The 14,939-nt window shown below is 45.3% G+C and overlaps 1 protein-coding gene across 1 annotated transcript; it reads right to left on the reverse strand.

The window, feature by feature from the left end:
* Nucleotides 1-749: 749 nt before the first annotated feature.
* LOC134842482 (tetraspanin-3-like) lies at nucleotides 750-5,586 on the reverse strand. The gene is made up of 2 exons (XM_063858844.1): nucleotides 5,356-5,586; nucleotides 750-1,837 (listed from the first exon to the last, which is right to left on the reverse strand). The coding sequence occupies exons 1-2, from the start codon at nucleotides 5,581-5,583 to the stop codon at nucleotides 971-973; spliced, it is 1,095 nt and encodes a 364-aa protein (XP_063714914.1). The 5' UTR covers nucleotides 5,584-5,586; the 3' UTR covers nucleotides 750-970.
* Between the last annotated feature and the right edge of the window lie 9,353 nt (nucleotides 5,587-14,939).

The following is a 14,939-nucleotide window of genomic DNA, read 5'->3' on the forward strand; positions in this document are numbered from 1 at the left end:
ATGCAAATAACCAAAAGTCATGTTCCTCCGAAGATTATCGCTGCGACACAAAACAAACCGGGTTGTAGTATAACGCTGCAGTCAGCTGAAGTAATGAAGTTTTTGAAGTTTTGTACCCTAATTTAAAAACAAAAAACGTGTTTTTTAATGATTAAAAGAGAAAGCTTTTAAATTTTTCCTGAAATTTGAGTTTATTATTTGATTCGATTATGAGAGAAAATATAGTTTCGACCAGTTTATTTATTTAAAAACGTATTGGTCATCCTTCTTATGGATTCGGCACCGTAATCACCCAAAGGGTTCCCTCTTTGGAACTATTTCATGATATCTACTTTTGGTAGACCAATTTTTCTACAATACCATTTTTGAGTGGTGCGCGCGTCAAGAACGCTGTTTTTGGCCAAAAAGCCAAAACACTTTGAGTTGGGCTCGCGCCAAAAATCCATTTTTTTACCGAGAAAACCATACTACCTTAGAGCCATACAAACCTTCAGAAAATAACCTTAAAATGCCATTGTGGCCTGTTTTTAAAAATTTTGTCTGCGGCACACCAAATTTTGTCTAAATAGGGTCTTCATAATTCTCTGGGAGAGCTCGGGAAGTCAATTAATCAATTTTGAAGGCCAAAAAAAGTGGACTTAAGTTTTTGAAAATCTGCTTTTGGCTTGTCGTCTATCAAGACGGAACTAACAGATAAAACTAGGTTCAGAGAAACAATTAATTATTGAATTAATCGATAAAAGCTATTTTTACAGACATTGTACAAAAATATTTTACACTTTAAACGTACAAAAACATTTATACACTTTTTACATTTTGAAAATGGGTCACTGATATTCATTTACGAATTTCACTTTACCTGATATGATGCATAGTTTGAAATGTTGACATTTACATTAATAGGTATGCTTTCAAAGAAACCAGGAAATTAAACGCAGAATTGAAAATTAAAGCTTTCTTCAGTTCTCAACTAAACATCGAACTCATTACTGTCCTCCGGTGGTGCCGGCAGAGAAGGCGGCGGCATTTGAGGTCGATCTCCGACTTTCTGTGGTGATGCCACTGGCATTTGCGGGATAAATTTGGGCGGATGATTTATGAAGTTAGCGTGGTTCCGGGTAAAGCCACCTTCGCGTCCATAGCCAGACCTCTGCGAACTTCGCACACTTCCTGCCACAGAGACAGGAGCTCGCAACTTGTTTTCAGGCAGTCGTTGTGAATTGTGACTTGAGATACTTCCCACTCCAGTAGATTGCGACCTCATGGTTCCCGCGTGATTCATCTGGTTCGTTGCACTTTCCGGAGGGGGTGGCAATGGAGGAAGCTCATCGTCTTTCGAAAGTTCTTTAACCAGCATCCACGACGAGATGGCTCCTACCATCTCGCAGATGGTACAAATACCCAAAACAATAACAATAACGCCGATAAACGCCCATATAAGATCATCCACTGTTCTTCGACAGCCTTCCGTGTAATACAGAGAACTGTCTGTCATTTTCTGACAAGCAGGTTCGACAGGCTTGGTGCTTGCATAAGCTCGGCAGCAACTCCGTGGAATCTTCTGTTCTTTGTTGCCTTCCTCGTAGAACGGGGTAAATTTCCAGTCACTCGGGCCATCTGCACCACAGCATTCTCGAGACTTCTGGAAAAAATCCCAAACATCAGTAGTCATTTGGAACTCCTCCGTCCCATATTTTCGCATTAAGGCGTAAATTTGATCATTCACGTCTTCCTGTGCTCGAAACTCCATGACGAAGGCAACGATGATGCAGATCGCATTGAGTACAAAAGCGATAACCATCAAGGCAATGGAAAATTTCAGGAGATTGAGCTCCTCCTAGCAACAAAACAATGTATGTTAATGCTCATTAATGCTAAAATTTGAAAGCCGGAAGTTGATCTTAATCTTGTTGAAAATCATGTTTTTAGTACAAATCGTTTATGTGAAAACTTATTAAAATCTGATTTTTGATAAACTAAGCAACCAAAAGACGGAAGTTTAAAGAATCCTTCATGATACTTCATAAATGGGTGCATATACAAGACAGTCCCATGCAAAAGAGTCCAAAACATCAAAAGAAAGTTCTAAGAAACAGTCCCATACAAAAGAGTCCAATCCAAAACCATTTGATTTTTTTTACCTGAATCTTTTGGCGCCAGCAGAATTCATTTACGCTTTGAAAAATCAAACATGAGCGTTATTACAGATCAAAGAACCAAAGATCGAACAGTAAGTCAGATCAAACTCAAAGACCTCATGGTATACTGGTTAAGGCGTTAGACTCAAACTCTAGAGATCAAAGGATCGATTCCCCGGCCGCACAATTTGGGTAAATTTATAATGGGTATATCTAGGGTACAACAAAGTGTTCAACCTTTAGGGTTGGGCGGGGGAAAAAGAAAATCAACAGCTTGTATGTACCCATTATTTTGCCGGTTTCAAATCGACATTAACTCAATTTTGAACAATAAAGGAAAATAAATGAACTTGAAAAACTTTTTATTGCTTGGCAATGTGGAATAAATGCAAAAACTGAAAACAAAAAACTTCTGATTATAATTGAATATTACATCAATATCCTTTCAAAGGATATCGTTGGGCTGATATGACCTAATCATAGTGGTTAAATTTTTGTCGAGTTTTTGGTGTTAAACCTTTTTGGGCCCGGCTACATTTTGTCCTGCTCACATTTTTTCGAACAGTATTTCCGCATTTTTTTGTTCGTCCTTGAACTTCTCAATCAGTTTTGGAAATGAAGGGTCCTTACTCTTGACCACTTTCACAAAATTACTGCTCCAATCTTCTACAGCATTGTTGGTGCAGGGAATATAGTTTTTTTTTAAACTCTTTGATGTCAACTCCATTGCTTCATGTGAATTCTGGGATACTGTCGTCATTGAGAAGTCAGCCTGACAATACGTCTTCGAAATAGTTGAATATTGGTTGACTTTTTTCAGATGCCATACCTTGAAGAATCTCGAACGCAGTGGGGACGTCCTCTATGGACAGAAAGGTTGTTGCGAGAAGCATTCGATTAAGTTCGCGAAAATTAAGGTCATTGTTGTAATTCTGAGTATTGCCTGACGACTGAACATGTCGCCAGACGCTTTGATTTATATGGAAAATACAAAACTGAATTTGAGCGTTCTGATGGGTAGCTATTATTGAGTTTCGCACAGCTAGTTCAAAATCAATTGTAACGCGTTTTGGGGATTTAACTTTTAGAATACTGAGAAGGCGACAATAAGTTGAGTCCTTTTTTTCGGGTAGCAGAGGGTTAAAAAATGGAATAAGGCATCCTTCAACTGAAACGTGTATTGTATAAATCTGGTAGAATATATTGGGAGCAGTCGAAAACGTTCCCTCACAGAACCAATCATCTGATAAAGATAGTAGGTCTAACTCGGGTAACGTAGCGAACACAATCACCCGATTTTCATCATGGGGACCAGAATTGTGCAGAAGGGACTGCTCTCCTTCGTGAGTTTCCTACAGAGCCAGTGGTAATTCAAAGCCAGTCAGCGAAGTGGGCTCTGCCATCTTTGGTCTTTTATTCGCGTCAAACTCTATTTACAGCTTGCCGATGAGCAGAATATTTTGGTAAATGAACAGCTGTTTCTCGGTTCACATCACGTTGAGCTGCGAAAAAAGTCTGCCGTGGGGTTACATCAGACACTGCTGCTCGATCCCTTAGTGTTTTTCTGAACTTATGTTTCTCGATGTCAGCTGGATCGGGGAAGTGGCAGTGATCTTTAACGATCTCAACGGAGTCCTCTTTTGTACGCACACGTTCATTGCAACTATTTTGTGCGCAGCGCCAGGAAAGGGAGTTGTCTGACCTTGCTCGGTGTGTAACATAAGCATGCCCCTCAAAAATCATTCACTCAAAAATTTTGTTAGTAAGTACGATTTGCAACTATAGTTAGTGAATTTCGTTTCTATTGAGTGTTGCTAAGTGATCGCAAATGAAACAACTTGAACAACCTGTCTCTTTCTACATGGATTAAATAAAGAGTCCGCTTTTTTAATTGCTTTAACTTTTATGTTTTGCATATTATTGCTTTTAATGAGTGGCCGCTGCCGTTATCTAGGTTGATCTAATTTCTCTACTATACTACCTATTATTCTCCGGATTAGTTGGAATCAAAATAAGTTCAATCCGAGAGAAATTTTCTTATGAATTTCTGGAATAATTTTCACTTCGATCAATGGGACTGTTTTGTATGGGGCTCTGTTTTTTTTTGTATTTTGCTATGATTTTTCGGACTATTACGTAAAGGACTGTTTTGTATTGAACTATTTTGCATAGACACGCATAAAAGACATATTTTGAATTATAACTCTAAAAGATTATGCGTACTGTGAAAACCATTCAGTAAATAATCTTCCAAAAAGTTTTGAAAAAAAAAGTTTCAAACTACACCAGAAGCATATATCACGTTCTCCAAACGTTTGTTCAATTAGCAAAAATACAATAATTTATTTGGTGAAACTTTTTAGCAGTTCCTCTTGAAAATCTAAGTTCTTTGTCATTAAGCAAATAAGACTTGCGTAAACACATTTTTGGGTAATATCAGTAGCGATTTTTTATGTAAGAAATGCGGACTGTTGTCAGGAACGTTGCAACACAGACAACAAAGGAAAACTACACACTAGTATCAACCAACGGCTTCCTTCCTAATTCCAGCATGAACGATTTAACTGTTGCTGCTCTGCTTAGCCTGCCCCACACTATGGCTGGTCGCCATCAAGCTTCCATCATGTAACCAAAAACATCTCCTTTCAAGCGAGTTTCATCTAACCTGTCCGTGCTCTCGCTGGTGTTCATACGGCTTCCTTCGTGTTTCGACTAAATATAACTCTTAGCTCTCAGAAACTCACTTCCTGATCTGATCAGATTGTGAAAGAGAAGGGAAAGCTTCTCGAGGCGGTTTCTTTGAGATTTATGCAACTACTCTCATCTACTCTCGAAATAGAGACACCGTTTGCATACTTGAGCATTCCACTCCAAGAGAAACTTGGCCGTTGAGACGAAGATATTCATCGGGCATGACGGCATAGCGCGTTCGTGCGCTGGGCAAATTAACCAGATCGCTCGTAAAATTGGCAGTGGTTACCCTTACTGAGAAACACTAAACACTAACCAATCTGAAGGGTTGATAGCCATCAGTTGGTCTCAACCTGGATGTGAACCGCACTTTTCTACTCACAAGCAATTAAAAAGTAGGAAACCTATAAGACAATTCATGACGGAATTGTTTCAAACAATTAAAATATTATACAATTGTACCACATCATTACAGGGAGGTCAAAGAACGAATGAAAAAAAAAACATTTGAATTTAATTGACTTACCCGAATACTAGCAGCCAAATTTGCACCAGCAGCGAGAAAAACCAGGACTGACAGTGCAATCGCTAGCTTGCAAACGATTTCCACTTTGTTAATTCTGATGTACCACTCAATAAAATTCGGATAAGTAAGGAAGGTTATCGAAGTGACAAATAAGGCCACACCCAAAAAACCGCATATGAAGGCCATAAAATTTGTCAAAAGCCGGGCATTTTTATAATTAACAGCCATTCTTCTCTAAAATGTATTACTCTTTTCAAAAAAAAAATTGAAAAAAAAAAACATTCTTTTAGTTTTTGGTTCTGTGCCATTCGACCACAAGGCAGTTTGTTTTTATTCGAGAAAAGAAAAACTGTAACATTCGTCTACTACAGTCACACATTGGGCTTAAGAAAAATAGGCCCTATAACTATTGGCTCAGGAGTCAGGGACACTATCTCTTGTGTTTTTCCACCTCAAATCAGTCGGAGCCAATTCGGTTCGCTTGTGACATGAGACTACGACCCGCTACTGCTTAAGGCTACTACCAAAATATCCCCCCACTCTAGAATTAAGAACGTCCCCATACTTAGGTCTCAAAATACCCAAAATACATGAACGCCGTTAAAAACCGGGTTGGAACAATCCGTTAAGTTGCTTTTTTATTAGACAGTGGAACTTTGATCCATTTCAGATGGATCAACCTAAAACTCGCCTTACCTCAACATAACAATCATAAAACACACTCTAGAAATTAAATTAAGTACTCACATTGTAGCACGCTCAAGAACCAGGAAGTAAATAAGTCGGTAAACAACTCAAGAATCAACAAAGTAACTAAAATAAGTTTAATGTCAGTCAGTTTTAACAACAAGAACAAGTTTTTACTCTAGACTGCAGTTTTATGTGGACCATTGGGACACTCAAGCTGTCCACCTTTCCGTCGAAGGTTCACTCTGGTCCAGTTCGAATAATTGTTCTCTCGGGAATACTCTGTCTTCTATTTCAGATAGGACAGCTCTACTCTTGTTCACTATGATGGAAATTGCGAATTGCAATTTCACACTCGTTTTTATCTGACAACTTTCCCGCAATTGTTCTAAAATTGTTCTCTTTTCTTTTTCTGATTTTCAGTTATCGCGAGAAAATCGTGCATGACATGTTCCATTCGAAATTTTGAAAAATTAAATTTCACTACAAAATCAAGTGTTTTCTGCTCTTCTCAAGGTCAAACTTCCAAATATGACCGACTGGCACATACTCCCCGGACTCGAGATCGATGTCCTCATCGCGTGCTGTCTTCTGCCAGTGAGTCCCAGAAAACCGAGTGTTGCTCAAGATACAGTGCCAGTGGTCATTTACAGAAGTTTGCAGCAGACTTAAGCTTATCTACACCCCAAAATTCACAGCCATGTAAAATTTTCACACTATTGCTAAACAGCAATCAAAATCTGCACACACCTGCACCCTTGAATTTTCGCTTTTCAAGCCAATCATTTTAAAATCTCTTTTGTCCTATTCAATCAGGAAATTGTCATGCAGCATTTCGATTTATATAATAGATATAGTATATTAGTAACAATATTTGCTTTGTTAAAATTTCTTTTTCGTGAATCCAAGTTTCACTCGGATTCACACTCAAGCCCCCTTTCCCTCTCAAGACTCAAGATCCATCCGATTTGCCCATTCATCTCGTACTCTTCGCCTTGGAGGTACTGCATCCTGAAGTGCTAGATGCGGCAAACTGTCTCAACAGTTCCTCTTCATCATCGGAACTAATCACAATCTCCTCCCAAGCCTTCAGCTGTTCATAAGATCGCATCCATTCTCTCTGCTCCTGCAATCTCTTTGCTTGGTTGGGTAGTGCCTTCACCCTAGCTTCTCGGTTCAAGCAAAAGGAGTTGTGCAGGCTCAAGCTCACGTTCTTCGCCAGGTCTTCCTCTAGTATCGACTCCCTCGCTTTGGTATTGTCTCTAGACATCTTCCCCACTCTTTTCCATCCCGTCGTGATCGCATTACGATGGGTTAGCAGGTATCTCTTGAAAGCTTCCGGCCCAATCTCGGCCTGGAACTGTCGATACTCTTTTTGATGTTTTCTCATGTGATCTTTCGTTGTCATGTACAACCAAGACGTCAGTGTCGCCCGAAACCATGGAAAGTACCTCAAGCGACTCCATACGTGCCTGACTTCCGTCGGTATGGCGAATACTTTGCACGCAGTCTCAAACAACTCGAGTCTCCTGCTGTAGTCTATCGCGTATATTGACTCAGCCGTTGGCTTCGTCGCCTCCCGATACTTCGTTATATTCTCTTCTATCCATCTCAGAGCTAACATCGTACTCACTACTAAGAGCGTCACCTTCTGCCGGTGATCCGGTAGTCCGATCGACCGAATCTCTTCCACATCCCACACCAGGCAAAGGTTCTTGTGATCTGGATACCACACCGTTTGTGCCAAACAGTGGCATGGGCATTCCCCATGAGAGATCTCAATGCTCCTGAGATTACGCTCCCCTGAGGCTTCCAAGAGAGGCTCAAGCTCCATCATTTTCTCGTGCATCGTGTCGTTGTCTTCCAGGTTCGGAGTACTTCCCACAGGTTTCCCGATCACGTTTTGTCTCTCGTGATCGCTTGTGTTTTCTCTTTCCAACTTCAGAAGATCTTCTCCCCGGATTTCGCTTAAGTCATCTCTCAATTCTTTTGGTACTGTCCCTTTGATTTTTCTCAACAACTTGTGCGAGTGATGCGACATCCGAGCCAACCTCACGCACTTGGGCACTGAGAAGGCCTTGTCCACCAGTATTCTCTGGCTGGACACTTCCACCATCGCCATGTGTAGCGGGTAGTGACTTCCGCACAAGTTGGCCATCATTGACCCTATCAGCGATTTCGCGTTCAATGGCAAGCCATAAGCTTCGCTCAGGGGAAATCCCATTTCCGCCTCAAGACCAACTTTCCAGCTCCGGATGTGTTTTTGAGTCACCTGCAACACCCCGGGCCATGATTCTACGCTCAACGCCGTCACTAAATGATGTTCAGACTCCAGTCTCTCCAGTGCCTGCAGACCACACATTCTCGAGAAGAATCCGAGAGCTGTCGCTATATTCACCGTGGTTCTCGCGTAACATTCCGCTATTATTTGCACTTCACTTTTCTCCCTTTCTGTGATGTCTTCGAACCAAGTGACCAGGTCTTCTTTTTGAAACGACAGTATTCTGACGCATGACCGTCCATCGCAGATGTGCTCTCCGTTCCCACACGTCGAATCCAGACAGCTACCCGGCTCCAATTTCTTTGCTGACCCGGGGTCGCTCGTCCTTTCGCTTGGCTCTTGCATCTGGGGTGTGATTAGCTTATGTAGCACACTCAACTTCGCCAGATCTTCATCTTCCGTTGGTGCTAACCTCACTCGCTCGGTGGTTTCCTCGATTAGACTCGCATGGGGATGTGGACACCAGGAGGGTCTTAGTAGCTTCCATATCACTCCCAAGTTCGTGGTTAACAAGCCATCTCCACCGCCCATGTTCACTTCAACTCTCTTGTTTGAGCGCGGTATGCTTATCACCTCTGGTGTTTTCTCAAGAATCAGGCCCAGGCTCGGCCCCTCTTTCTCCACCGCGTCTATCTCCATTATCCTTTCTGTCCAAAACTTCAGTAGCTCCGCTACCTCATGGTTTCTGTGGGCTCCTCCAGCTTCCGAGTCTAAGAAGGGATTGTAGGCTATTCCCATCACTCCAGACACATATTGGTATTCCCCCTTCTCACTGAGTCTCGAGTACTGTTCTGACGATGCCAGGTTACGGTGAACATCATGTTCTTCCTCGAACTTCTTATTAGAGAACCTCCGTACCTCGTCCAGCTTTCGATGGTTCTCTAAGGATAGTCTGGAACCATCTTCTTTCTCTATTCCTGTACTCTGATATACGTTCAAGATGATCGTTGAGACTCTTCTCTCCATGGTTTTACTTCCACTTGCTCTCTGGTGGCATGCCAGGATGGTGCTATCAGACATCATTGACATTGTCCATCTCAAGAAACATGTGGCATCTTTTCTCCTAGCCAGGCTCAAGCCTGAATTGTCCCTGGCCACGTGTTGCATCAGTGCCTGATACACCTCTAGCTTCTTGCTTCCCAACTTCAGCCTGTCATACGAGGTCAGTGTCTCCAACTCTATTCCCACCAGACTCCAGGTGAACATTAATTGTCCCGCAGTTCTAACGAAGGGATTCGCCATTAGTGGCGGTGCTGATGAGGATGTTCTCATCGCCTCTTCAAAATGATCCTTCAACAAACTCTGCCAGGACCTCTTCAGATGACTTGCCATCTCTATCTTATTAACCTCGGCTTTTTGCTGGGTGGCCCAATTGCGTCGCCTGCGAGCTATTCCACTGTCCAACTTCTTCAAGCAGTCCTCCATTTCCTTCAATGTTTCGAGGGCCACCCACCACGTCCGGGAAGTGTTCCTCGTCTTGTTCCTCTCCAATGGATCACTCGTCACTTGTTTGCCCATGTCCTGATGTGCCTTCGAGATCCATTCTTTGCCGATCTCCACTTCCCCTACCTGTCCGTTCGTTGAACCTCTCTTCACGTTTACCTTCTGAGGCTTGAAGTCTTCTTCTGACGTAGAACTGGTGGAAACCTCTATTTCCTTTTCTACTTCAAGTGGTTTCCTGAGCTCCGAGCTGTTCTTGTATGCCGCCGTCTTGCATCGGGCCAAAACGATGGGCGCCGTCTCTCTCAAGTTTCCTTCCGAAACAGCATCCACTGAAGGACTACCCCATCCTTCCACTTCTCTCTTCCTCTTGCGAGTCTTCACATCTCTGCTCGAGGGTGTTGTGGCTATCATCATTGATTCGACCTCTCCATCCACTCCTTCCAACTCTTGCCTCCCCCCTGCTCGAGCCTTAAGGATATTAGTACTTTTAATCATATTACTAGTCCCAACCTTATCCCTTTTTATATCATCAACCATTTTATCCACAGTTTTTTGTTTCAGAGTAGAGCTGTCCTCACATTTCTCTTTTCTAGTCTTCGATCGTGCGTTCCTCAGCTCCACTAGCTTGTTCAGCAGCTCTTTTCTTGCTTTCTCATCCAGGCCCGTTCCTATCAGGAGCGGTTCCCCGAATCTCACTACTGCGTCCCACAGTTCCTTCTTGAACTTGTCCAGCGTCGTCTCGCTGCCCACTTCTCGATTGAATTCCTCCAGGAACTCCTGCCAAGCGTCATCCTCGAGAGATCCCAAGAATATGTCCCTGTTCCCTTCGAACGTGTTCTTCTCCCTTTCCTCCGAGCTCAAGAGTAACATCCCCATATTGAAGGTCTCACCTGCCAATGGCAACTCTAGGTTCTTCCGCGGAGACGGAATCAGGGGTGGTGTGGCAGTATCTGCCCAATTCTCCTCGCTCAAATCTTTCAACAGCTCTTGAGTGGTGAGCTCCTCCCCTGATGGCCCTGGTCCAGGCGTATTCCCCACTTCCATGTCTTCACCAGCTTCACTGAGAGTTTCATCCATACTCTCTTCTTCTGACTCATGTCTCCTTCTCTCGAGAATTTTCTTAAATCGGTCCTCGACGGGTCCGCTCCTCTTGTCTCCAGGTGTGTCCACGGACAGTGGTGATGGTGTCGCAGGATCCAGCTTTTTGTATTCCGTCAGTGCTACGTGCAGTTGACCTGCTGCATCTAGTTCTGTTCCTTCCTGTCTTATTTCCACCTGTTCCAAGCCATAGGGCGCCTTATATTTTCTCGTGGCAAATTTCATGTCGTCCACCAGTGCGACGTGTCCCTCCATCACGATCATCCTGCCATCATCCCATATGGGTAGCATATTCTCAAGTCCTTCCTTTTCAAGAGTCCTCAAGACTTTCCGCACCTCATATCCAGGGGGCTGCGAACCTCTACTCTTTTTCGCTTGCGTCGTCCACGAATTTACCTTCCTCTCGCTGATGTGGAAGTAGACTGCCGCCGTGTAGCCGATGAACAGGGGATCCCAGCCATCCGTGAAATGCCTCTGCGTTTCCTCCGTCATCATCTTCGCCATTATGGAGGGAACCACCAAGGGACTATTCATTCCCAAGGTCATCCTCCTGACTGTCGGGAACTCAGGCATGGTGGCTGGTAGGATTTCTTTCTCCATTATGGCCTCCAGCTCCCTCTTGACTAGTGCAAAGCACTCCTTCCAGGCGGGGATTCTCAAGACTTCTCGTCCGTTGGCCGTCAATGGGTTTAGGTTCCAAAACTTTGGATACATTTCAATGGGGCCCTCTCGCTTGCCTCCCATTCTGCATTGCATTTGTCCCCTGAAGTTGCACACCATCATCTCAGCATCTTTCACTTTTCCGAAGAGTACCGTGTTGCTCATACGCGCCCTGAGCACCTCCTGCTGACACCAATTCAGCGCTGTACCATCCAGTACGCTGATGAGACTCAAGTGCGTCACCGAGTGACGATACGTTATCACCAGGGGATCTGGAAACGCGTACGTCACTGCTGGACCATAGATGCAGGTCACCACCTCCTCTAGACCCCGGATTATCCCCATTGGGTCCGACCTCATTGCCAGGCACAGGTCCGTCAACAGAGGCATCCCTCTGTTCGCCTTCTCCCATTCTTCTCTCGAGGTTGGGTTCTCATCTTCACCCGTCATGTATCGATTCTGCATCATGAGGTATTGCACCAGCAGTGTCTTCAACCCTGCGGCACACTTGTAGGAGCTGGTTTCAGTGCTCGTGTGGACTCTCCCCATAGACAGAGGTTCTCCATATTCCATTAACCGATGAAACGACACCAATTCCCCATGGGTCAAGAGTACTAGTGCCAGATACCCATCAACTCGAAGTGTCTCCACTCCTCGACTAAACATGTATGCTGGGCCCATGTTGAACAAGTATCTGGGGTAAACCAAATACAGGGCCAAGAGCAGGCTGATGGACATGCCCAGTATCTCCTGTACGAAGGCTCCGAAGATAGTCGCCGTGGTGCCGAACACTCCTGCCAAGAATTCTCTCTCCCAGCAAGGACTCAAGAACTTGAGAATCTCGTAATCTCTCCTAGTCTTCAATTCGCCGTTGGCGTGCTCTCTCCAAAATCCTCCAATCGTCACTTCATTGGCGGCCGAGACAAATCTAACCACCGTCATGTCTCTCGTTTCCGCTAGCTCCAGTTGCTTCTCTAGAAAACTCCAGATTTGTTTCACGAGGAGTGGTGCTTCCTCCCTCGTTTTATTCGTGACGTTCTCCAGCCTTGGTGTCAGGAATGGCCACCAGCCATTCTCTTGAGTCAAGCGATATTTCATCGATTCTAACTGTTTCTCCGTCTCGACCACATTTCTTCTCTCGTTGCTGGGACCTCTAGTCCTGCTGGTGGAATTTGCGACTTTCACATCCATACTCCGGAACCACAGGCTGGCCGTCAACTGGTTTATCGCCGGGTGGTCGTCCCCGATGACTGGGCTGAACTTGAGTTGTCTAGCAAAGTTCGATATCTCTAGCAAGAGTACCTCATCCAATACAATCAGGACGTCGGCCAGTCCGTAAAAGCCCCTCAGTGCATGAGATATGTCAGCCCATGCCGCCGGCAATTCTGATTTGTAAAGCCTCAAGTTCAATGGCTCCAGCTCTCGATTGGGGGCTGCCATCAGAATCCGCCATTCACTCCCTTCTGCTATCAGGATCAAGACCGCGTACACGAATTGTAGGGCGGGTGGCATACTTGCGTATCCCGGGGATGTGGTAAACACCACCTTCGTCTTGGACCCAAATCTCGAGGCTACGTTCTCTTGTACCTCATTCATCGCCGCAAATAACGCCTGAATAGCCTCCCATATCTTCTTTGATGTCGGAATTTCATCCCCCTTTAGTTGCTCAAGAAGTCCCATCGCGTGCAGGTGATCATTCATCCCTGCAAACAATAGCAGTTCAGGTTCACAGGGCATCTCCGACTTTATTGCTACCACTAGAGTCAACATCTGATTCAATTCGGCTCCTGGCAAGGAGTATACCAGAGTCTCCGGCCAGAACAACTTGGGAGACGTTCCTTCGAAGTCCGATCCCGCCACAATGACTACTCTTGCCGCAGCTGGATCTGTTCTATCGTAAACTGCCAGAGTTTTGGCCAGTTGGGTGCCACCACAGGGCTTCCCGTACCTGGGATCTTCCGCCAATTTCGAGCCTTCGTAAGCGGCGTCTGGCAATCCCGTTCCTCCCGGATTGAGTAGCTTGTCTACCACCTTCAACTGTGCCGGGGTTGCCAACCTGATTCTGGCGATGCTGGTTCGGTGCTTGGGAGGTTCTGCTATAAGTCCCGGACTCCCCAGCAGCTTGAGAGGTCTGTAATTAATGGGTCCCATGATCGTTTTTGTGGGAATTCCCGTCAGGTCTGTGGTCTCCATCAACTTCGCCCTCGAGAAGTGCGCCTCATGAGCCTTCAACCAGTCTATGCAATGATGTCTATTCAAATCCTCGTGCGACACTCGTTCGATCCCCAGGGTTTCCGCCAACTCTCGTCTGCATTCCAAACTCTCTAGATCCAGTTCCTTCACCTTCTCAGGATATCTCAAGCGGGCAGTCTCCATAGACTTCTTTTCTCTCCTGCCATCTGCCACCACCACAGAGGACATCGCCGAGCCCGGAGGTGTTGATGACTCTACCTCCTCCGACTCCATTGGCGTGGCACTCTGCAATCGGGTCTGATTGCTCCTTGAACTGTCTCTAGTATCAATTCTCGCTCCCAAGCGACCAGCCAAGGCCCTCGAGGCAAGGAATGGTGGGTTGGGAGGTGGTCCTAAAGTGAATTGGGCTGTCTCCAGCAGGTCCGCCTCTAGCGTGTTAATGTGTTCCTGGAAGACGTCGTTCAGCCACTCCGCTCCCCTTGGCCTATCGAAATGGATTCCATCTTTTGAGGTGTCTTCAGGGAATCCCTTTTTCTCCATACGTTCTGCTATGTCCAACAGCCTGAGAGGAAGCACACTCTTCCGGTGTATGTCTCGGATCATCTTGTTCAGGCTCCGCACCTTCTGGTTCATCTCTAGGGCGTGCTGATCAAACATCATGTTGTAGGGGACCGTGCATACCGTCAGCAGGATGGGGTCCATCTGGATCCTCAGTTCCTCAAGAAGGCAGCTCATCTTGTCGCACAGCCTCGCTACTTTCCTCGCTTCTCCCCTTGACACGTCGTTGGTCCCAACCATCAGGGTCACTGTGTAAACTTTGGTCATCCCTAGCATGTCCAGGGTTGCCAACATCTGTGGCGTGGCAGCTCCAGCGAAACTCAAGACTCCTGTTTGCCAATGGGACCGTATCTGGGTCAACACCCGCACCAGGCTATCCCGTATAATTAGGTGAACCGCACCCTCTGGCACACGAGGTGGCGCTAGATACTCCACCCAGGCTGCGTCATGGAAGCAGTCCCTCCTGGTTCCCTGTTCCGCACTCCAGTCCAGCCGATTGTGCCTGTGGTAGTTCCCTTCTGTATTCTTCTTATAGCTCGCGATCACGACGTTTCTGACCGGCTGTTCCCTCCAAGTTGGGGGAAGCTCTGGCCTTGTCGATCTTTCACGACTCTGCTGCTGCAATTTCTCGCCCAGCTCCTTCAGGCGCGATGAGGCGCCACTC

This window comes from Symsagittifera roscoffensis, chromosome 3, assembly GCF_963678635.1.
Source record: "Symsagittifera roscoffensis chromosome 3, txSymRosc1.1, whole genome shotgun sequence".
In the NCBI taxonomy this organism is placed as follows: Eukaryota; Metazoa; Xenacoelomorpha; order Acoela; family Convolutidae; genus Symsagittifera; species Symsagittifera roscoffensis.

Excerpts from the sequence above, each read along its gene's own strand:
- LOC134842482 (XM_063858844.1), bottom strand. The coding sequence starts at position 5,583 with ATGGCTGTTAATTATAAAAATGCCCGGCTTTTGACAAATTTTATGGCC. Across the intron at positions 1,838-5,355 it reads ATTTGGCTGCTAGTATTCGG|GAGGAGCTCAATCTCCTGAA; the intron begins GTAAGTCAATTA and ends TTTTGTTGCTAG.